Below are 23340 nucleotides of genomic sequence, written 5' to 3' on the forward strand. Positions count from 1 at the left end.
AATAATAATTCATTCTGGTAATCATGGAAAGACAGGTCCTGAATCCGAGTTCACTCTCTTAACTGGAGAGAAAAGAAATATTAGTGTCACACCACACTCACCCTGAAGTATTTTGTAAGTCACTGAAGGAATACTGATGTAAAACAAGCATACAAGAAGAGTCAATTCTTTTGATTTACAGCATTCAGCTTCTGAAGTCTGCCATATACCATGGAAACCCACACCTGGATCCCTGCCTATTTACACTATTTTTCCATGAAAGCAGTATAGCTGATTTAAAAGAGACATTCCTAGTTTACAACATTACTTGGCTTAGTATAATTCAGAAACTGAAAAATATGTCTAGAATTTCCTTTCCATTTTCTTTTTGCTTTTTTTCTTTTCTTCTTCTTCTCTCAGACCATTTTACTGTGGCAAGATACAGAACTGGATTCTATCAAACTAAAAATCTTAATGCTTTCCTTTTCCTAAGCAAGGGTGGTGTTAAGCAGGAAGGCAGGAAGGAAGGCAGGAAAACAGGAAGGAAGGGAGTTATCTCTAGCAGCTCAGTTGTCACTCTGTGATAATCTGAGGAAGCAGAGAAGAATTAGATTACATACTTAGATAGACAAATGACAATTCTATAGAAATTATCACAATTATCAGCAGAATGCTTAAAACTGACATTTTGTAACAGCTAGAAAATAGCGAGTACTCTCATGACTTAAATGAATTCTCTGCACTCATGTAGCTGGGCTGCCTTTTCTCCTCCAGAGACAATATTCAATATTTAATTGTCACTTTTCAGTATGTAAAATGCTTTTAGAGTAACTATTCCTTTAGGATAGTGAAATGTCTCTTCATTTAGTTGCACTACTTGACACGATCTTTGAAGAAAAGACTGTGGAATGTATTAGGGAAAACAGTTAAATTCCAGGCAAAATTCATCATTATAAAATATAGGGATATATATTCTGAATTCAGCTCATTGGTTCCCATTAAAGTGGCCAGCAAATCTTTTTTAAAATTAATTTCTTATTTTTCAGTTTCACACTGACTTTACCTTTGTCACTGAGACAAGAATTCACTCCTCCTCCCCTCAGCTGTCAAAATCAAGTGTGAAAATTAATCTGTTTTTCTCAGATTACCTTAGGTAGTGAAATAAAAAAGACAAAACTTTATCTATTCTTTGAAACAAAATGGTGTGTTTCACAAATATAACAACCATATTTAAGTAACTGAAAATTACCCCAGTGGAACCTGGGAAATGTGGTCAAGTCAAACAAGAAATTGCTGTATTCTTCTTGACAAGATTGAATGGACAGCCACTCTCTACAAACTTTCAAAAAAAAAAACCTGTGGCGTTTGCTTGTGTGAGTAAATGTGTCTTCACGGCTAGATTTTTGCTTACATCAGGTGTTAATGAAACTCAAGAAAAGGGCAAACCTTCTTACATGTAGAGTTCACAAATTATCATGCTATTTGATATACCTTCCTTTGAGTATATCATCATCTTACTGATTGCGTCTAAAGCAATCCCTCAATCTAATATTGATTTCTGAAGAAAGAATGACTGTCCATCAGTGGGCAAAAAGCTTTCCATTTTAATAATAAAACTGTAGGTAGTATTTAGTCAGATTTGGTGTACTTGAAACCAGTATTCTAAACTTCTTTACTAAAACACATTTTTTAAATGTGTATGTTGATGTAATTATTATTTGAAATGTGACTTCACTACCAATACAGTGTCTAGAGATGAGATCCTGAAACACTTCAGTACATGCATAATGTGGATATTTCCATTAGAAATCAATGTGACAACATGCATGATGAAATGTAAGCACATGCAGAAGTGTTTCCCGGACCAGGGTTTGGTGAGCAGGAAACTAACAACAGTGATAAGAAATTCCATCATCTCCTTTGCTTTCACAGAGCAGGGTAAGATAAAGTGGTTTAAAATGCCTTTATTCCAGTTTTGCTGGTGTTCCCATTCTTGCTGCCATCTGGAAACAGGATGTTCTGAAACTCTGGATAAATGGCAAATGTATATATTTAATAGACTGAACCAAGATGCTCATATTTGTTGCATGCAGACAAATCAACTGTTTCTGTATATAGTATGTTGGACTTACTACCTCCTCAGAGACACTATTGTGGACAGATTAGAAAAGATGTACCCTGGTCTAACAGATACATTACTCTTGCTTTTACCTTCTATCTCTACCTAATAGATAAAACTAATCTTGTCAGTGGTGCATATAAAAATATAAATTACTTGCATAGCAGAGAGATAATAAATGTATATAATTTTCTGAAAACATTCAATCTGATATATCAACATAACTATTAGTACAATAAACAAGAGCTCTGCTGTGAGGAACTACTAACCACTGGTACATATTGAGTGAGCATTTACAGTCCATTATTTTGCATCAATACCTGTCTTTCAGTGAGGTCAAGGTTTACTGCTATCTCATATCGTCTCAGCCTGGTCAAATAGTTATGATGAGCAAATTCTGCTTCTAGCTCTCTTATTTGCTCCTTGGTGAAAGCTGTCCTTTCCTTCCTGGGTTTACTGTTGACCTCTGTCTTGTAGTTTCCTTCTTGGGAATCTGAAAAAAAAAGTGCAAAAATGGTTGTAACAACAAGTGTACAGCTAAATAGGAAACAAACCTGAAGATAACAACAAGCTAAAATTAAATTCTTCAAACTTTCTTCTCACAGAAACACACTCTTGCTTTCATTCCTATGGATTCTTTGCTGTAAATCAGGAAAGCAGCAGTAATCTGGCAGACGTGAGCTGCTGCTTCCATTCACACACGTCAAACTTTAGCTTAAAATCCTGCAGTGTTTAATTTTCTAACAATTCTCTGTAGAATTTCTGCAAAGCTTCAATTGTTTTCCACTTCTGGCAACTCTCAGTGCATCCAACCGGTACAGGATGTGTATCATTTGATTAGTGTTTTAATGAGTAATACTTCAAGAATCTCTCTCCTATCATTTTGCTAATACCTTAAGCCAAAGCTCTGTTTTAAAGCATACACTTTAGGGTTTAGTCCAATAAAACTTTCAGGGAAAGCTAACAGACAAAGCATAGGAAATTGAACACACATCAAAAAGAAACTGGTGAGCATGTCCATGGGATCTTCTCCTGCTTATGCTATGGTACACGCTAAGAACTTTTTGCCACTGCTAGTATCAGTATAGGAAATTTACTACCACTTGAGCTTCCTAATCTGAGGAGCTCTGCCGAAAGTTTCATTACCATGCTCATGATTCCATTTACAGGTACATTTGGTTCTAGCCCAAACTACTGAACTCACTAACTCAGTGACAGTCATTCTGTTGCTGTCAGCAAAACCTGTTTAAAAAAAAAAAAAAAAATTAAAAAGGAAAAAAAAAAAAAAAAAAGGAGAGTGTGGAAGTAAAAAAAAAAAAGGAAAGGAAAAAAAAAGGACCAGACATTTGTAAGTCTGGGTATGATACAATACCTATAAATCCAAAATTAGCAGGAGAGCAGTAGGAGTATCATTAGTCAAATTCTGGCCTCACAAACCATCTTAAAAATGTCACAGATTAATTCACACTTCGGCTGCTGATTTAAATAGAAACGTGCATCAACATCCAAATGACCTGGCCCGCGAGAAATCCCTCCCTGGGACTCTGTGTCAGATGAATCATCGGCATGCCTGAGACTGTCCAACTGGCTAGTGAGTCTGGTTTCAAATCTCCATTTTATAAAGGTGTAAAAATGTTTTCAGTTTTTGTCAGTCACTCTGTTGCTTGGAAGGAAACTTTGGTGTTGATTTTTTTTTTTTAATGAGAACTGTTGATACTTGACTCAGTGCTATAGTCATTAATTTAAAATGTTTTAAAGCTAATGGCTTTGGGTTACCAAACCTCTTTACTTTTGCTGACATGGAACACAGAACTTTGCTTCAAATGTGCAGTGTACTGCTGGCTGTATGACTGAGGGTATCCACTGAATTGCTGAGTGGATCTGGGAGCTGTTCAGCCAGAACTGGAGTAGGGATTTCCTAGGATGGGACCCCATTAGGTGGCAGACCCATTGACTACAGTGGAGGGCCAAGGTCTATTATCCAAACTCTACCCAGAAAATTTGACAGATCAAACCCATCTTAAACCTAGAAATTCACATTTCTTCCTTTATACTAGTTGGCAGACTAGAGTCACTGTAACTTCTCTCCACATTTTCCTCTTGCACAAACATGCACATTGCTTTTATTCCTTCAAATTTTCTTGTCTTGCCTCCTCATTATAAGATCCAAATACTATTTAGATCACTTGTATATCACCATTCCAATAAATCAATGAAGAGAGATACCTATATCATTACTCTTAGTATCTGAGGTTACCATTCTTATACCATCAGCTGTGTTTTGTATATGTTTGAAAGCAGGCAATGTGCATAGTCCTTATCTGCAGCATGACACAGAAATGTATTTTATGCAAGTCATTGTTAAAGTCCTCTTGTAACTGTCTTGGTCTATGTCTGTGTGAGCCCATGAGCCAAGAAGCCTTCCCATGTCAGTACTTGCTGTAAGAAAGACCCATGGCTCACTGGTTTTCAAACTATAGCTTGTGATCTTAAATAAAAATAATGTACCTATAGATGACCATGATACCGTATTGAAAATTAAATACTAGAAATGAAGACATAAGGCTGGATACGATACAGAAAGAGGGGTCATGAGTGTAAAACCTTAGTAGCTACTGCTGTTGTGCATATTCAAAGGGAAAAACTTCAAGAGTATCTATCCAAACATCTCCCAGGAGGTTACTGACCTCTGTAAAGGAGTGAGACTTGTAACATGAGCAATTTTTCTGCAGGATGGTTCCATGAGGAAAACAGATTTGCTGTACAGTCAGTAAAACCTTATATTTTTTCATAACAGTCAGAGCAAATGATTCCCAATTTACAAATGTGATTAGCATCTAAATTACAGGTTCTTGGGATACTGGAAAGGGAAGGGATACTAGGATAAGGAAAGGGAAATATAACGGCATGAGTAGCATATGTCTTTCATCTTTGTGAACACACAGGATTCAGAACTCCTATCAGTTAGCCCACACAGATCCTGTGCAAATATAAGCATTCCTGGACAACTGGTCATTTAGACATTTCTGCCATTGTTCAGTACTACCTTCAAGTCAATGCTGGATTGCTAGATTCTAAGTGCCTGACAGCCACAGTTTTGTTAGTAGTAAGATTCCAGACTGATGCAGTGGCAAAGTTGCAGGTTTTTATTTATTTTTTGAGAATATAATTAAATGAATTTGTAATACTTGAGATATTCTGGAAAAACAAAACAAAACAAAACAAAAACAAACAAACAAATAAAAACCCCCACAAGGTATATACAAACATTGCTAAAAGCAGAAGTTAGAGAAATAGGCAGAAACCTGGCACAGGTACACAGCAAGCTGACTCCATCTCAATACTGAAGGTAATGCAACAGAGCAACTGGAATCCTAGGAAATCTGTTTCAAAGATATGGCCAGCAAGACAATGGTGTTTTGTTCAATGCATTTGAGATATTGAAAATATATCTAAAAGGAGATTTAGATGGATACCAGTTGGGTGAACACAAGTTATGAACTCTTGGTGTCATCTGACTGTCTCTCTACAGTGTTGCTGTGGTTCACATACAGGTTGCCTTTTAATGTCCTATTGATGTCGTACTGCTTGGAAGAGTAATTTTAGCATTTTTGGTTGTTTTAATTTCCAAAACGATAAATTCAGGTTTACTGATTGTTTCTTTTTAACAGTCTCTACAGAGCCAAGATTGGGAACTCCCATCTCTTTCTGACCTTCAGGACTCTGTTCGTATCGCTGGACTGGCTTCTCTTTGGTGGAAAATGGGTGGGAGACTTGGAAGAGATCCTTGGCAGAACTCGTGTTAGCTTACATCTGTTTTGCAGCTGTTGCAACTAAGACAAGAAAAAGGTCCCAAGAACCTTAGTTTTCTTCTACTGGCTACATCTTATGCCAAGTAGTAGGTGTAGAGGCAGAGAACAAAGCGTAGGGGGATCTAAGTTAGACTACTTTCCTCTCAAAAGGCACACGTAAAATATATACAGATGGTACAAACCACTTGATGAAAAATACAGTAATCTATATTGTCTGTCTTCTGCCTTCTCCCAGACAAATTCTGGCACACTTTCAGAACATGTAGCCTACATGCAGGTATTTGTATCTTATCAGTCTCTCTTTTAGAAACCTTTGTTCTTTGGATGTCAAGTAATGTAGGCAGTTAAACACTGATTTGAGGGATGCAGATCATACCTCTTTCTTAGAACTGTTTTTATCACTTTTCAAAAACTTGAGGCAGCATCTTTAACATCCCTTATTAAATGCTTATTGGTAACTGATGTAGAGGGTACCATTTGCAAAAACATTCAAAGTTATGAATGGCTGTTCTACAAATCTTGGAAAGACTCAGATTTTTCTTGAGTTTAATAATAGCTCAAAATTTATTACAAAAAAAAATTACTAATCACACTATTCTTTAACCTCAAAAGTTACTGCTACTTTACTCTAATGAAAGGATTGTTCTTAATCCCAACATTTGTATTGTCCCATGAGAGTTCCTATTTCCTTCTCTCTACATCAACAGATGAAGCATGCCAAGCAAACTCCTATGTACAGAATATGAAAAGTAATCATTTTGGTATTTTTCCTTGTTATGTATGCCTAGGAAAAAAAAAAGACAGGTCGCTGAACATGGAAAAGAGGCTGGTTGGGATATCCATGGTATAAATATCTGCTACTAACCAGGCATGGTCATAGTCAAAGGCAAAATGTGCAAGAAGCACTTGCTACTTTTGTTGGATTAGTTCAATAGCTGACATACCTTTATTTCCCAGACAGAAATGAACATTCAGTTAATACCTGCAATGTAAAATCTCAGAAAAAAAATTTCAAAGATAAGTCAGATTGCTAGTGTTCTATTGGCAGTTACAGATGGTTTTCAGATCCTGACATCCATATTGGGAGTGAGTAGTGACAGTAACCACTTATAATTTGTGACAAAAAGGCCATCATAATTTCACCCCTAGAATTGTTGTTCAGTATTCAGGTTTTACACTTTCGCTAACAGCTTGCAATGCTTATTCTCAAAAACCCCTACCAGGAGCAAACTATTTCCCTGTAAATTTATAGTAAGGTTGGATAAATTAAATGTTCTTAATTGCATACCTTCCTATAAATGATGTTTGAGTTTTTGCAGAGAACTACTACACAGGTATTATTATATATACTTCAAAATGAAACAATCTGTACAAAGTAATCAATGCAAAAATCTTGTTACTTCTTAGTAGTTTGTGTGAAAGAATATTTCTTTCAAACTTAAATCCTCTACATTTGTTTGAATCACTAAAATGTACACAAAAGTTTCTAAATACTGATAGGACACAAGGGTGATACAGGATTCAATGCAAATGCTTGCTTGTTGTTTGGTTTTTTTCTTTGCAGATATTAGCAATATGAACTTAGGGAGAAGTATGATAGTATCAGGACAATAATCTAGCAAAATAACACTAACCTGAAATACACATATGAAGAAAATATGCAACTCTGTATTATTACAGTTGGAAAGGAATATTATAGAGAGGACTACTGTATTTTTAATAGTCAGAATTACATACTGGTATACTGCTAAATTGCCTAATCTCATTGTTTCTGATGCTTTATAGTTGATTATATTTTCTGACACAATGAAATCCTTCACTGAGAGACAAGCAAGGAGCTGGCGTAAAGGCCCCCATATGGTTCCTATTTTTTTGCCAGAAACTACATGTGAGAGCAACATTTACCCAGAAATAGTCACTTTCAGACATTTTTGACATTTAACACAGAATACAATATTACTTTTTTTACAATACATATTACTTTTTTTCTAAATTTTCAATTCAAAGTTGCTCAGCATTAGTATCTAAGCTTACCCTGTGTCCAAAACTCTTTACTTTGCAGGATCTTAATTTGAATCCTTACTCCCTGCTGTTGAGTATAATCTTTGTTAAAAAGAAAAAAGTTAAGTCTACATAGCTATGTTTATTTTGATAGGTCTACTCTTATTTGCACCAGTTGTGACTATGCAGCCAAATGCTGCATACTTATTTAATCTATTTTTGTTTCATAATTTTCCTTCTCTTTACAGTCATTTAAATAATGTTCTTACAAAATTTTGCCTAGTTAAAAAGTATACTTTCAAATTACTGAACACATTCAGTCTGAGTGCCTCTTTTGGCGATGCCATTAAAAGTATTTCTGTAATTCACTAAATGTATTTAGAGTATCCTTTCTGAAAATTGGAACCAATAGCATCATCACCTCCATAATTCACAACTCTGCATGTGCAAATAGGCAAAGCTGCACAGTAGCACAAGTACGATGTCAAAAATCACACGAATCCTTCTTTTCAGTCTAATGAAAGCGAACTTTTGTTTGCTTATTGAGTTAATGCTTTCTAACAGTCTGTGACAATTAACAATTTAAAACAGCCTTATATCCGCACCCAATAAAAACACTGAACTGGCACAGCAAAACCTGTGAGTATTCTGAAACACACTATATATCGTTCTAAACCATCACCTACTAGTAGTTGCTGCCAACATTTTATTATTACTGCCTCCTGAAAGTACAAGTCTAGGAATTATACTGCAGTATTGGAAACACTGATTCATAACACTGTAATAGCTAATGTTGCAGGTTCTTGAAGATACCTCTGCTCTTTCTACCATCTCATCTAATTGATCCAACTATGTGGCATGTATATGTCATTTCTTCATCAAATCATGCAAATATGGAAGACAACATGTATGTTCTCTCATATGAGTAATTATCATAGCAAGTAGATCTTCCTGTGGCAGACACCACTCTTTGTCCTAAATGTATGTATAATTACAGCTTATGATAGGAAAGGAGACACAAGATTTCCCTGGAAGAAACTTTACAGGCTGCATTTTAACGCGACTTTGTCTACTGGAATTGCCAATTCCCATTTGGACTTCGGTAGACACATCTCTTACATGCAGCATCAAATAACACGTACTGGTCTTTTGCCTATTTACCAAACAATTTTTATAATTTGCTTTCCTGTAGAAGAGCTTCATTAAATGAAGTTTAGACCTGCTGGACCATCTCTCTACAGATTAGAGGTGATTAGAGTTAGCCTATAAAATTAAACCAAAAGATTTTCCATGCAGAAGTCTCTTAGAAAAAAGACCTCCAAGTGAAGAAAAAAATAGTTGAGATAGAAGTTTATAACTTCTCTTTTTTGAGTCTCATCTCCTAGACATCTCCCATAGAGGCTCTTTCTAACTCAAAGCCGAATATAAATGAAGAGTGACCAAAACTACCCCAAGCACTGTGCTGCATGCCTCAGTCATCATCATCCATCTGATAAAAACTCTTCCCTGGAAAGCAGCTGTATCAGAACTCCAAGGAGGCATTAAATATTCCTTTTGACCCTACTTCATTGTATAAAAATTCTTGGGAAAATAGATCTTTTCTGCAAAGATGGTACTGGAACGGTCTAAAGCACTGAAACTGTAGGGAAGTGGTTGCTTGAGAAAAGCAGAGAGTGTAAGACACACAGAACTTAGTTAATCATCTCTCAACAAGTCTTATCTCCCTAAAATGATGGGTTGTAGTTTTTCATTTTAGCTTGGCAAATCAGGGAGACCCTTGTCCTGCTGAAAATACTAGGTAGTTTTCTGGAACTCAGGTTTAACAAAAGGCCATCTTTAATTCACATCAAAAAAAGATACCTAAAATACTTAAGTGATAAAGAATGCACTCTGGACTATTTAATCCTTTGGCAAGTAAGCTTTTTGAGGACATGCTTTCTCACAAGTATATGTAGATCTGCCTCTTTGTCGTAGTTAAAATATAGTTGTGGTTGCTCCACTTTAAATGACATAAAATGCTATATATTTAGCTTAAGACAAATGGAGATTTAGCCAGTAAAAATGGAGATGTGGCTAAGGAATGTAAAAAGTATGTTGCAGTGGCTTGTTGCTAAGAAAAATCACCAGTAATATACCAAAATATAACAGTATGTTTCCTGCATGTGCTACCTAGAATTTAAATACTATGAAAATAGTTGCGTTTTTTTTTCTGTAAAGACAGGATGCCATTGTTAATGTATTAGAATCCAAATTACAGTGGGGATGGGAATGTATGTCAAGCAATACATTTTACAAACCTTTTTTATATCTTCAATTCTTTATAGAAATGACCATTAGTTTTATGTGCTTTTACAGTTACATTCAAAGTCTCTAGTACTTAAGCAGCATTAAATTCCAGTGCAAGACTACCCATGTTTACTTCCCAAATGGCAGTTGGCCCTTGCTAATAACTCTGTTGCTTAGAAAGTGCAGGCTTTGTGGATATTATTCTTTGAAGCAGTGAGTAAAACACTTTTAATATAGTTACTTGGTTACTCCATGTAAAAATGTCAATTATTTAATTTTCAGATATCACTAAATCAAATCTTCATTGTGAATTTCCAAATATCCTTCTAATAAACAATTGCTGTGTTTTATCCATAGGCAAATAGACTTCAATTTTTTTACACAGTCACATTATCCATAGTTTGGAGAAATCAAGGTGTAATTTGATTACAGATTCCACCAAGTGTACAGCCTAAAGCTCTTTCTTCCATAGTTGATGTGCTACATATAGATAGTGCCATTGCCTCCGCTCCTCAGACACAAGGCATTACATTAGAAAAAAGTAAAAGCCAGAATCTGTAGTTATTCTTGTAGATCACTGTGCTAAAATAGGTACCTTCACTTGAGCAAATGACCCAGAAAAGAGTGTGCCATCTGAGCCAGTTTCTTAGCATAGGCCAAGTTCTTCCCCAAATTACAGTGAGAAAGCTGGATGAGCTCAAGAATTTCAGTGGAATCTCTTCTCAATCACAAGAGTGTTAGAGCTAATTTTGATCCCATTATAAGTACTGGCTTACTTTCTCTATGATCATGAGAAGTCTTGAGTTAAATAAAGAAAATTATTTTCTTAGGCTCTCACATATATGTTTTCTCAAAATGTACAGGAGAAACTTACAGTCAAAATCTTGCTGACTTTTAAGTTTGCTTTTTAAAAAAAATTTATTGCAATTGCATAAGCTCCTGTCTGAACAAAAAAAAATAAATAGTTTGCACATAAGCCAAAGAATCAAGGATTTTAGTTTTCCATATTAAGCAATAAAAGTTGAAACACTTTATAGAAGTTTAATACAGTTGGAGTTTCTTTAGGGTTCCATATTGCCTAACTCACCCAAGCTTCAGGATAAAGTTACACAAAGGAAAATATAAATGGGTACCAAGAATTCAACTTTTAACTCTTTCTAAGAATTATTTTCTGCTGCAGGAAACAGGAAGCCATTTCACAGTGGTATTTTTCAATGTAATTCTTCCACGTGTGTTACACTGGCTAATTTTTTTTCCCATTCATCATGGAACAGATTTCTTTGGAACCTCTTAATGATGTAGTGAAAATTTTATATATGTTGAACATATGACAGAAAAAAACAGCATCTGGAGGAAACCTAACATCCAATATTACTCTTTAATCCTATGTTAGTGTGCCTTTCTCCCTTTTTTTTTTTTTTTAATTCAGTCTACCTCAAATGTTTTCACTCTTTCTAAAACCTGTCCTCTTTAAACATCCATAACTGGCCTCTAAAGTGTATGTAGCACCTTGCAGAACTGCAGAATCACAAATCACCTTCCGTTTCACAGTTGTGATGAATGTCGCAGTCCCCACAAGCAATTCCATGTGGTCATTCACTACCTTAGTGGCTGCCCCTGTTGGACATGGCTCAGCTAGTGTGGCATTACAGCTTTCAGTGTGAGGCACAAATGTAATCCCTGTCTGGGTCTTTAAGAAATACAGATTTCTGTGCAAATGCATTGGCCTGCATATGTTTTAGTGACATATTTTGTAAATCTTATTATCCCTCAGAAAGCATTAAAATGAGCCCAGCTGTGCTCATAACATACCTTAGTAGATATCCAGACCTTTTCTTAAGAACAGAAAAACACACACACGCGCACACTGTCATACCCAACAGGGTTGCTGTTCTGAGTGTATTCTACTATTTCATTCACAGTTTACTTTACAACGTTGTGCTGAAGTATAACACTAACTATAAAATGGAAAAACAGTGAAAAGTACTTTCCCACATACAATTATATGGAAATACCTGTCTTTCAAGGGAAACCAAAATAAAAAAGGTTGTAAAACAAAATTTTTCAGATGTTTAAACTGTTTATGCCATTGGCTTTCGGACCAACCCTGAAAGTTTCATTTTTCACTTAAAACGATTACTGTCTGTTAATACTAGACAGAAAACCTCCTAATGACTGCTTTAGAAGTTCTGACTATCACCTGGTTTTGACTTATAGGTTCCCCTACTTAGCAGCATACCGCATTTTCCTTTCTTTGTGTTTTCTCAAATAATTATTGTAAATGGGAGAATCAACTAAAAACACCCAAAGGATTTGTCATGTTTGAAGCTAACACAGTTTCCTTTTTGAACTATAGTACAATTGTTAAAGGATGGAAAAATGCTCACATAATTAAACAGAAAATCCAAAATATTTCTCTAAATAGTATAATTGGTAAAGGAAATAAATCTCTAAAAGAAATAAAATCTAGCTAATAATGCATGCTTAATTTTCTGCTAAATCTATTTTACTATTAATTTTACAGTCTGGGAGGGTGTTTTGATGACTAATTTTTCTTGATTGCTAACAATCAAAGTTATACAGTTAAAGATTATGACTCATAATGGAACGCTTTGGCAGGGTGCAATAAAAAAAACCTTTCGACTTTGATGTGAGCAAAAAGTTGTAACATAATTGTTTCGAGTACTTCCTATTATTTTAAGATTAGAGTGCAAGAAAATACTATGTATCTAAGAGAGGAGGTTACTTAAAGTATGGGTTCAAGTATGGCTTTTGAGATGGCAAACTTTCATGCCATACTTGTGCTACACCCTTTTATATGTAGGATATAGAGAGATTATAGTTAAAGTAACCCAAGTCCGCAGTATGTTAATCAAATCAAAAGGACGTTTTGTCCCCAGCTTCATTTCCAACTCCTTTTCAGTAATGGAAAGTCTTTCTGTAATCACTAAACTCATTCAAAAGCAAAAATTTTTATTTTCCCCAATCAGAGAGCCCATTTGGCACACAATTATTAAATAATATGGCCTGACTGTTCCATCATTCATCTCACATAACTTGCTGCGTACAAGCTAGAGAAGAAAGGCCTTCCTGGTAAAGTAATGTGCTAGTGAAATAGTCTGACAGTGCATGTCAAAGCATAGTAAATCCTATATATATTTTACAATCTCAGAAAGTATTTATTTTACTCTTTTAAAAAAAGCTCATTTAAAATACCTACCTCTACTGGGATAAGAAAATTAGAAAACATTCATTAAAATTCAAGACAGAAGTTGGGTAGGTATAACTTTTTTCTCCATCCTAAAAGTTGTAACACTAAAAACATATGAAGAGCTTATTTAATTGTACTGTTAAAACAACTCAAATCAGTGCCCACATTCTCCAATGTGATCGGTTGTCACCTCCAGTAAGTGTAGGCTGGAGGTAAAACATAAGCCCCCCTTTTAACTCTGAAAAGTGTTGAAGTCCACCTTTCTAGGAAATTAAAATTGGTGTTTTATTTCTTTGCTCTTCTTCCCGTCCATATAATCTAGGATTTGATCTCTGCAATAAGAGTAGACACAATACTTGAGATTATAAGACCCCATAAATGGGAGACAAAGATCAATAAATTATTAGCATACCTACTGAATGTAGAGTGCACTCTAAAAAGCAGAGGCTCGAAGCAACAATGAAATCCCAGCATGTATACTGGTAACCAGCAATTCCAGGGCTGGACTTCATACAACAGCAGTGAATGCTGCATTAGGAAGGGAGGTAGATAAATCCCCCTCTAAACCTCAGAAAATACCTCCTGAACTCTGCTCTGTCAGCTCTGAAAAAGAGCATGTAGCACTTTTCAAATTCAAGAGGTATATAAATAAGTGGAATAAAGTTCTGCAACTTTCGCAAAAAAATAAGGTATAGCAGTTAGGCATGAGCTCTGGGGCATTACTCTTTTCAGTATAAAACTTTATTCCATCTACTTTTAAACTACTCAGTCACTGAGTTTCCACCCAATTAAGTAAGATGATTGTACATTATACTATTTTTATCAAGGGTATCTTATATTAAAATTGTACAGCTTTGAAAAACCTTTGCCAATTCTTTTTACCCATTGACAGCCACCTTTAATATGGGCTCTCACTTTGCTGCTCAGGATCTGGATGCAAAGGGGATGCCTACAAAAAAGGGACTGTTTGCTTAGCATAACCATCCCTGCAATACACTGGCTGATAGTTTCTATTGATGCAAAACAAAACCAGAGCTGGCCAATATCAGTTGTCTATTGCATGACAAAGTGTCAATAGGCAGATGTAAAGTGTTGAACAACTTCATTCTCTGTCTTACCTACTGTTCTGCTGAGAGCTCCTTAGCAGTGCAGCACTTATAGGATTCATCTGCTTGCTGTCCAGCTATTTAAAGTGTCCAACTAGCATGACTTGCATCTCCCTTCCTTTCTGCAGTCCCTAGTGACTCCAATCAGTAGAACAACTGTCACTAAGGCTTGGATTTATTGTAGAGGCTGGACTGATCATGCTCTGGTACTGCACAGCCCTATAAAAATGGTTCTTGTTGGATAACTGCACTGGGTTGTTTTACATTGTTGTGATGTTTTCCAGGGTATTTATAGGCCTCCGGGGCACTGAAAACATGGAGCAATATCTTCTTTCACATATGTAAATGCGGGTTTGAGTAAACAGTTAATTTATGCTGGTGTTAGAGCATTTGGCAGATCTTCCTAGTCCTAAACAAGCTTTCTCTGTCTTTCAAAACAAAAACAAAAACTGGATATTGACTTTCTCTATTATCCAAAAACTTGGGTTGCTTCTTAAGCAAAATTGGACACAGTTCATTGCACAAATCTGAGACAAAAATCAAAAGGAAAGGAGGGTAAAATCTTGGTCTGTTATGGTTATAACTATGCTGAACTCATATGAAAAATCAAAGACCATAACATGCTGATACATCTGATGTTTTTATGCAAGACTGCCTTGTTTCCATTAAACAGCAAAAAGACAGCTACTGTTTAACTGAAGAAACTGATGGAAAATCCTCATTACTATATAAACACTGGTTTATGCATAGAAGTGTTTAGTTTATGCATCTGTGCATTTAGCTGAATATTAAGCTTTTTCTAAACATAATTTGGTGCTTTCCTACTCCCATATATTTTCACTTTCTTTTTGAAAGCAGGAAATCTGTGTCTTCTCATGTCTTGAAATGTAAACCAAAAAATAATTAATGATTTTTGTACTATGCATCAGTTTGTATCAGCTAACCCACCAGGAAAACCCAGTACTTTACTTCTAGAGTTGTAGTTTCACTTTAAAACCTGTCTTTTCTTTTGTTGTTGTTTTTCCTTTATTTCCAATGGAGATTTTTGTCTACTGTCATTGTAAAAGACCTCATTGGTTACATCACCTACTTACTCTATTTTCAGGTTTAGACTGCTTGCTTATTTGGTCTTCTGTCATTCAAAAATGTATAAATAAACCTGTTTCCATTCCTGGTTCCACAAATTTCACCTCTTTCAAGCTGATCTAGTCCCTATTAAAAATCTCCGTATCAACTCCTTTCTTTTTTCACTCATTTTCATGTCAGCCCAACAAGCCCTTGATGTAATAAAAGTTCTCTTGAGTAACTGCCATTCAAGTTCATCTTCAGTTTTACGGACAAAATAGGAAGACATTTATAAGACAAGATCATAAAAAAATCACCAGGCATTCCAACTCAGATTGCATCAATAATGACCAGATAAGAAGTTCAAGTTAAACATCCTTCAGTGTATTAATGAGCAATAATTCACCCATATATTAACATGCAAGTCAAACACAATTATTTGTATGGATGGTGTCCTGTTTGTAAATAAGACATGCCCCTCTAAAGCTACTGAATAGATCCACACTTTCTTTTGTGTATCTTAATATGTCAAAAGTGCCCTTTAATCATTTAAGCACCAATTGGCTGCCGGTCCCTAGTGGTGTCCCCCAGGGATCAGTGTTGGGTCCAGTTCTGTTTAATATCTTTATCGATGATTTAGATGAGAGGATTGAGTTCGCCATCAGCAAATTTACAGATGACACTAAGTTGGGGGGGAGAGTGTCGATCAGCTGGAAGGCAGGAGGGCTCTGCAGAGGGACCTGGACAGACTGGAGAGTTGGGCTGATTCCAACGGGATGAGGTTCAATGAGTCCAAGTCCCGGGTCCTGCACTTTGGCCACAACAACCCCCTACAGTGCTACAGGCTGGGGACAGAGTGGCTGGAGAGCAGCCAGGCAGAAAGAGACCTGGGAATTTGGACTGACAGGAAGCTGAACATGAGCCAGCAGTGTGCCCAGGTGGCCAAGAAGGCCAATGGCATCCTGGTCTGTATCAGGAACAGCGTGGCCAACAGGTTCAGGGAAGTGATTCTTTCCCTGTACTCAGAGCTGGTGAGGCCACACCTGGAGTACTGTGTCCAGTTCTGGACCCCTCAGTTCAGGAAGGATATTGAGGTGCTGGAGCAGGTCCAGAGAAGAGCAACGAGGCTGGTGAAGGGACTCGAGCACAAGTCCTATGAGGAGAGGCTGAGGGAGCTGGGGTTGTTCAGCCTGGAGAAGAGGAGGCTCAGGGGAGACCTCATCACTCTCTACAACTCCCTGAAAGGAGGTTGTAGCCAGGTGGGGGTTGGTCTCTTCTCCCAGGCAGCTATCAGTAAGACAAGAGGGCATGATCTTAAGCTGTGCCAGGGGAGGTTTAGGTTAGATATTAGGAAGAAATTCTTTACAGAGAGGGTAATCAGGCATTGGAATGGGCTGCCCAGGGAAGTGGTGGATTCTCTGTCCCTGGAGGTTTTTAAGATGAGACTAGATGTGGCCCTTAGTGCCATGGTCTAATAACCACGGTGGTAGTGGAACAAGGGTTGGACATGATGATCTCAGAGGTCCCTTCCAGATGGCTGATTCTATGATTCTATGAATTCCGATTTGGTTTTATTGTATTTGTTTTAATTTGTACTGACAGGTAATAGGAGCTCATTTCAGACAGTTTATTACTACTTGAAAATATTCATCATTAATTCTCAGAGAAGGGACACTATTAGGGCACTCATGCATGAACCTACTAAGACTTAAGGGTTACATAAATACATAAATACATTTTTATAATACTACTTGGAAAAGACTACAATTCAAAGACTAAAGAATACCTGCTGCAGCTAGAAAAGCTAGTTCCCTATCTAGGAGGACATTTGTTTCATTCAAAAACTTTAGAAAGAGCCCAGAAGTTCTTTCTTTGAATGATGCAAATACACGCAAATAGAATGAGACAAAGAAAGTTCCAAATATGTTATTCTTTTATATTAGTGTAGCAGTGTTGCTTAAACAGCCTCCTCATTATACTGGACACTGCATACTATCAAATGAAAGTCCATGCTCCCAAGAGCTGACAATGCATTTGTTGTATGCCGCACCTCACTTCTTCATGGTGGTAACAAACAAGTGAAAATGTTGCTCACTGCATCCCAGCTATCATCCTCCTGGACATTATACCAGAGCAGGTTTTAAGGAAAGACAGGAAAAACATCACAGTTGTGACCTATCTTTGACAAGACCTTGATCCTTGTTCAACTAAGGTGTGGCAAGAACTGGCCAAATTAGTGTAATTACAGATTGTTTTGCGTATAAACACAATCAGACAAAATTCACATTTTAAATAACAGGGGAAAAGAAGGGCACGGGGGATTCAGATTGTGTATGATCTAGTCAAATGTGTACAAACAGGGGATGATGTTCCTGCACAACTGCAGAAGCAATGGCAACACAGTCTGTTTCTCCAAGTCTAAATGGTCCTCTTAAGTGATCCAATTCTGAAACTTCTTACAGTTCCTTATGACCAAAAGAAAGTATATTTTTTCTCAAAGGTTGCGGGAAATTAAAGAATCGTAGGAAAGAGGTCAGACTTAGGTTCAGCAAAAGGTTAAGGAAAAGTAACATGCTGGGGTCTAAACCAAGAATGAAAGGATGAAAGCAACAAGAAAATGATATGTAGTTCTTAGCAGACCTTTGTAGACATCTCTGAGATGGTGACCAACCTTTTATGAGAGCCGTGTCAATAGAATAGTAATTCAGATGCTTTTTTAACATCTGAAAGTACCAGTTTTTGTGGATAGAAATGAGAGTATCTTCTACATGACAAATTGGTAATATGGAATATGGGTCTGATGTATTCCTGTTATAAATTAAGAATTCAAACAGATTAAGAAACCCTAATAGATCAAAATCTGACTTAAAATTTTAGAAATATGTTTAGGAAGCAGAAATACAAGCAACAATTACCTAAAAATGGTTCCAAAGTGGAAGCAATTTCTGAAATTATATAGGTGTCACTGCAAATGTAAGATAACCATTTGTCAATAGAGAACTATGAAATTCAGTCATTTATTTTTAGGCAACTCATATGACAGATTTCCCAGGAGTAAAATCACTTATCAGTTTTTAGACTTTCATTTTCATAGGTATATTTAGAAAACAGGTATTTTGGAACTCCCTTTGCACACAGAAGATGTTTAGGGCAATCAAAATAATCTTTAAAACTTGGTAAAAGAATACACATAGTGTATGCAAGTCATTAGCTCAAACCCAGTTCTGAAAAACTGTTTACAAGTCATATTCCCACGGAGCACTCATACAGGATATGAACAATAAGTTGTGTCACAACTTCCAGAAATGAGTGTGAGAAGAGAAAGAAGTGGTAGAAATGTTCAGAAAAATATATTGCCTTTTGTACCCATTTTTCTAAGGAAAATGACTTTCAATGACCCATAATGTTGTTCTATTTTAGTCATTTCTCTACATCTTCTGCTGCTATTGATCATCAAATATACCTATCCCATTTTTAGCTGTTTATTACACACCGACTTCTCTCAAATCCAGAACTTTGTGAATCATTATGAGTACAATGTCCTGGACTATCTGTACTATTCCTTTCTCAAACCATTCAATATTCCTAAAAAAATAGTAAAGAACCAGTAAGGGTAATAATGTTGAAATGCCAAAAATTATGTTCAGCTCCTCGTTTACTCTAAATCAATACTAAGAAAAATGTAGGAAATGGCAACGTTATATCCGGTACAAATCATCACTTGGACAAAGCATAGCTGACTCTAGACAGGACCAAAGTACTTGTCTGAAATGCATCCTTCTCTCCAAATGCCTTCCGCCTCACTTCCCCTCCTCCTGATGTTAAGACGTGCAGGCAGATGCCCTTGTCACTGCCTAGCCCCTGTGTATTTGCTTGGATTGATGCTCACTGTGCTTAACTCTCACTCCAGATGATGAAGATTATGCCCTGTCCTACCCGAAACAAAGCAGGCACCAATAGGCAGAATTTGCTAACTGATGTAATGCATATGCGGGTATTAAGTCACGTGTCCTCAAAAAAAAGTTTGAGTTGCTACATAAACACTCAAGTAGTCTGCTTAGCGTGAAGATTCATGTGGCCACTTTCCTTTCCTGCTCTGTGCACTGGCTCCTCTTTGAAGTATGGAGTCTGCTTCAAGGTCCCTCTCCAGCTGTTTAAAGCCCCCACAGAAATATCTTGAGCAACCTGGCAACTTTTCCTCCCGAGACAAGACTTTTCCAAGACAATTGTGCTCTACTGAAGCAATTCTTAAACTTAGGAGTGGGAGAGGCTCATAAACACAGACCCAGGTCTTTTTTCCCAAGAAGATTGAATCTCCATTCCCATAAAAGTGTGGCTTCAGAATTCATGGTTTACAGGAACAGGTAAAAAGCTCTCAACTCTGATTTAATAAGTTATGCACATATACACTACTGTATATAGTACATACAGGAAGAAGTTAATTATTTTCTGCCATATTAATATAAATAATTCATGAACATGACACCTTTCAGTTCTCATAAAGTATCTTAAAAACTGTTTATTATTTCAGTTCATCTCATACTAAAAGCACCCGACCAGCATAAATAAAAACAGTGAACCAGCCTGGAAAACGTGATTGTAGTTTTTGCTCTGTACACCGGAAATTTTTGATGTTTACATAGAGCTTGCCCAATCATTCCAAACTTAGGCTTATGTGACCGAAGTAATTCATAGAAAAGAATCAAGGAATCACAGAATAGTCTGATTTGGAAGGCACCCACAAGGATCATCGAGTCCAACAGACTGGATTTTTGCTGTCTGCGTGATACATTTTTTTGGGTCAATTTTTTTTGGAAGACAAAGTAAACAGGAAATTCACAAGCATGTAACTGTTATAAAACTAGCTATCAGATTAAGGACAGAAGTTTCAAAGTTTTGAGCTCAGTATTATTTAAAATAGCTTGAAGATTCCATTTTAGCACTACCTCATCCAACTATTTTTAATCTGGAAAAATCTGCTTCTTCACTGCATTGTTTACAACTTCAGAGATATTAAATGAATCAAGAGGGAAAGTAATCTCTTATTTAGTCACTAAAATATAAAAACATTCTTTACAGTTGTTATGTAACTTGTAAGTGCATGTATTGTAGAGCTAGCTATTTAGTGGCCCTCAAATTTTCTTTCTTCCTGCAACAAGGTGCTTTAGCAGTTACACACATAAATCATCTAAGGACATAATAACCCAATAACCCTTACAGAATATTTATCCATACATGCTTTAGATATACTTGTGTTTATTTAATACGGTTTATTGTATTTATTTTATTTTTTGCCCTTTTTTATAGCTCAGCTTGAAAGTGACAGTACCAGGATTCCCATTCATGCAGAAGGCTGAATGCTACCTGATTGATATAAAGATACAGGTATGCAGATGTTTCTTCATGTGAACAACCTTTTTTTGTTAATGATGGGCTATAAACCTCTGGGAAACAAAAGAAAAAAGCTAGATTTGAAATATAATATTTTCAGCTAATTCAACTTCTATAATCTTTCCTGTTCTCTTTGATTATTCCCACTATTTCATTATTTGCTCACACATTTTTTCTGTGATACAATCAAGACCTAAACAGTTGTGTAGCTTCAACAAATGTGCCTTTTCAATACTTAAAGCTACCAAAAATACTTTTGAAAAATCATCTCTAAGCACATTTTCATTTTGCGCATGGATTCAGTTCAGAATACTTTGGCAAATGTAAAGTAGAAACTAATCCCATTTTTTTTAACAAGTAGTGTGTTTTGTAGGAAGTGAACTGCCATATGTATGGCAGACAGATACATGCCTTTCTTTTCCTTGCTTTTGTTCTGTTATTGACAAAACCCCCACTTATATGGGATTACAATTTGCCAGGAAATATATATTGTCAACTGGAGCCCCAGATTTGTTCCAGGAGTTTCCAAAATCAGGTCTAGCATCTTGCACCACAGCATGTGCCATACTCCTTTTGGTTTAGTTTCACACCACTTTACTATAGGTCTGTTTTACATTTCCACATCACTAGTGCAAACCATTATAAATACAGAGAAAAGAAGAAGGAAGGGAAGCCCCATTCCACCTTCACATGAGGTCTTGTGGTGGGGTATGCTCCTGGGTCAGGAGCCACATCTCACTGGTTACACACAGCACTTTCTCTCCAGTTCCTTTCAATCCTCCAGTCTCTTCCCACCAAGGAAGATAAGAGACACTTCAGCACTGTGCTGGAAACATGCAAACTCTCAGTTCATGGCAGCAAAGAGGCAGATGCAGAAATGTCCCTTTAAGTGACTACTACTAAAAAAATCTAAATTTTTTTAGAAGTCCATATTAACTTAAAAAAATCACTATATACTCAAAGCATCAGAAAGCAGTCTGAATACAGGGGTTAGAATATATGTTTGGACAGGATAGAACTGAAGCCTGTGGTTATGCTTGCAGTAATTACAAGAATAGTTTCTACCATATTGTGAGCTCAAAATGTGAAATATTAAATTTGCTAGCAATAAAAAAGAGAGTGGAATGCCATCATGAGTCTGAAAATAAGTCAATTAAAAGGATCTGGATAAGAACAAATTGAATATTTTATTTATGGGATTAAAGACGAAAAAATATTACTGGATGTGAATGCAAATCCAAGATAGAACTTTTAATGAGCATATAATTACACTGTTTTCCAACAATAACACTGTTTTCCAACAAAGAAAAAAAAAACCATTGGAAATACTGATGTTAAAAATCTTAACAAGCACCAATTATTTAGAAACAAGTATAAAAATGGAATGGATAAAAAAAAAATGAAAGGTTTTTCAGCACTATTTATAAACTATGTTGTAAAGCTGTCCCATTAAAAAAATTCTCACCAGCTTCTGCTGGCCATGGGGTCCATCCAAAACAAAAATTCATTAGATTTTCCTTAAAGTGCTGTATTTCTTCTATTATTGATGTTCTTGTCATGAGTTCACCTTCCATTAGCAGTTTCTTGTAGTTTTGATATTCACAGACATTTGTACAGGTCAAAGTCAGCTTTTTATTCGGAAGAAAGCTTAAAGCTCCTTTGTTGAAATTGATTGCAAATTTTTAACAGGGACATTTTCCTTCGATTTTATAAAGAAGTAAACTGTGCTCATTAACTTAACCTAAAAATGAGTTACAGAAGCTAAAACCAATCCTTTTTTTTCTCTCACAACCACTATGCTTGCTTGTCAGAAGCTTAACTTCCACCAGCAGCAGATCAGCAGCAGAAGTAGATCAGCAGAGAAAAACCAGAATGAATTAAGGACTTTACTAGCTTTCCCAAACTAGTTTTTCACATTGAAAAGAGGTAAAAGATAACACTTAAGCCATAGATTGTTTGTAGACAGAGACTGCAATGACATAAATCCCAAGATTAAGGGATTTCTTTGCTCAAGAGTAAAGAAAAAGCAGATGCAAACTAACACAAGAACACTTGGTGCTAAAAGCAGTCGAGGCCCAGAGAAGTGACCTGTGGAATGAAACACAAAGTGCAGGAAGCAGAGGACCATCTAGTTGAAAAACGGAGTCTGAGAAGTGTGAAGGTCAGAAATATGGCACCAGGCAAACCACAGCTGATGCAATGGATGTCACAGACCTAGAAGAGTTTCCTGGACTTTTTCAAATTTCTTCAGTCTCTGTAAAACTGGCTTGCTTTAAGTAGTTTCCAAGGGCCTGCCATTCATTTCTTGGCTGGGCAAGCTCACTTTCACTGAACACAGAGCTCTGAGGTTTGTTTAAATTCCTGCTCTGA

General features: G+C 36.3%; 1 protein-coding gene across 1 annotated transcript in view; it reads right to left on the reverse strand.

Annotated features, from left to right (window-relative positions):
* The window catches only part of MEOX2 (mesenchyme homeobox 2), a 54352-nt gene that overhangs the window by 11527 nt on the left and 19485 nt on the right, over positions 1-23340 (reverse strand). The window contains exon 2 of the mRNA XM_027639397.1: positions 2419-2591. Coding sequence (XP_027495198.1) covers positions 2419-2591 — 173 coding nt within the window. The remainder of the gene's footprint in view (positions 1-2418; positions 2592-23340) is intronic.

Source organism: Corapipo altera, unplaced genomic scaffold (assembly GCF_003945725.1).
Source record: "Corapipo altera isolate COAL_440 unplaced genomic scaffold, ASM394572v1 44, whole genome shotgun sequence".
Lineage (NCBI taxonomy): Eukaryota > Metazoa > Chordata > Aves > Passeriformes > Pipridae > Corapipo > Corapipo altera.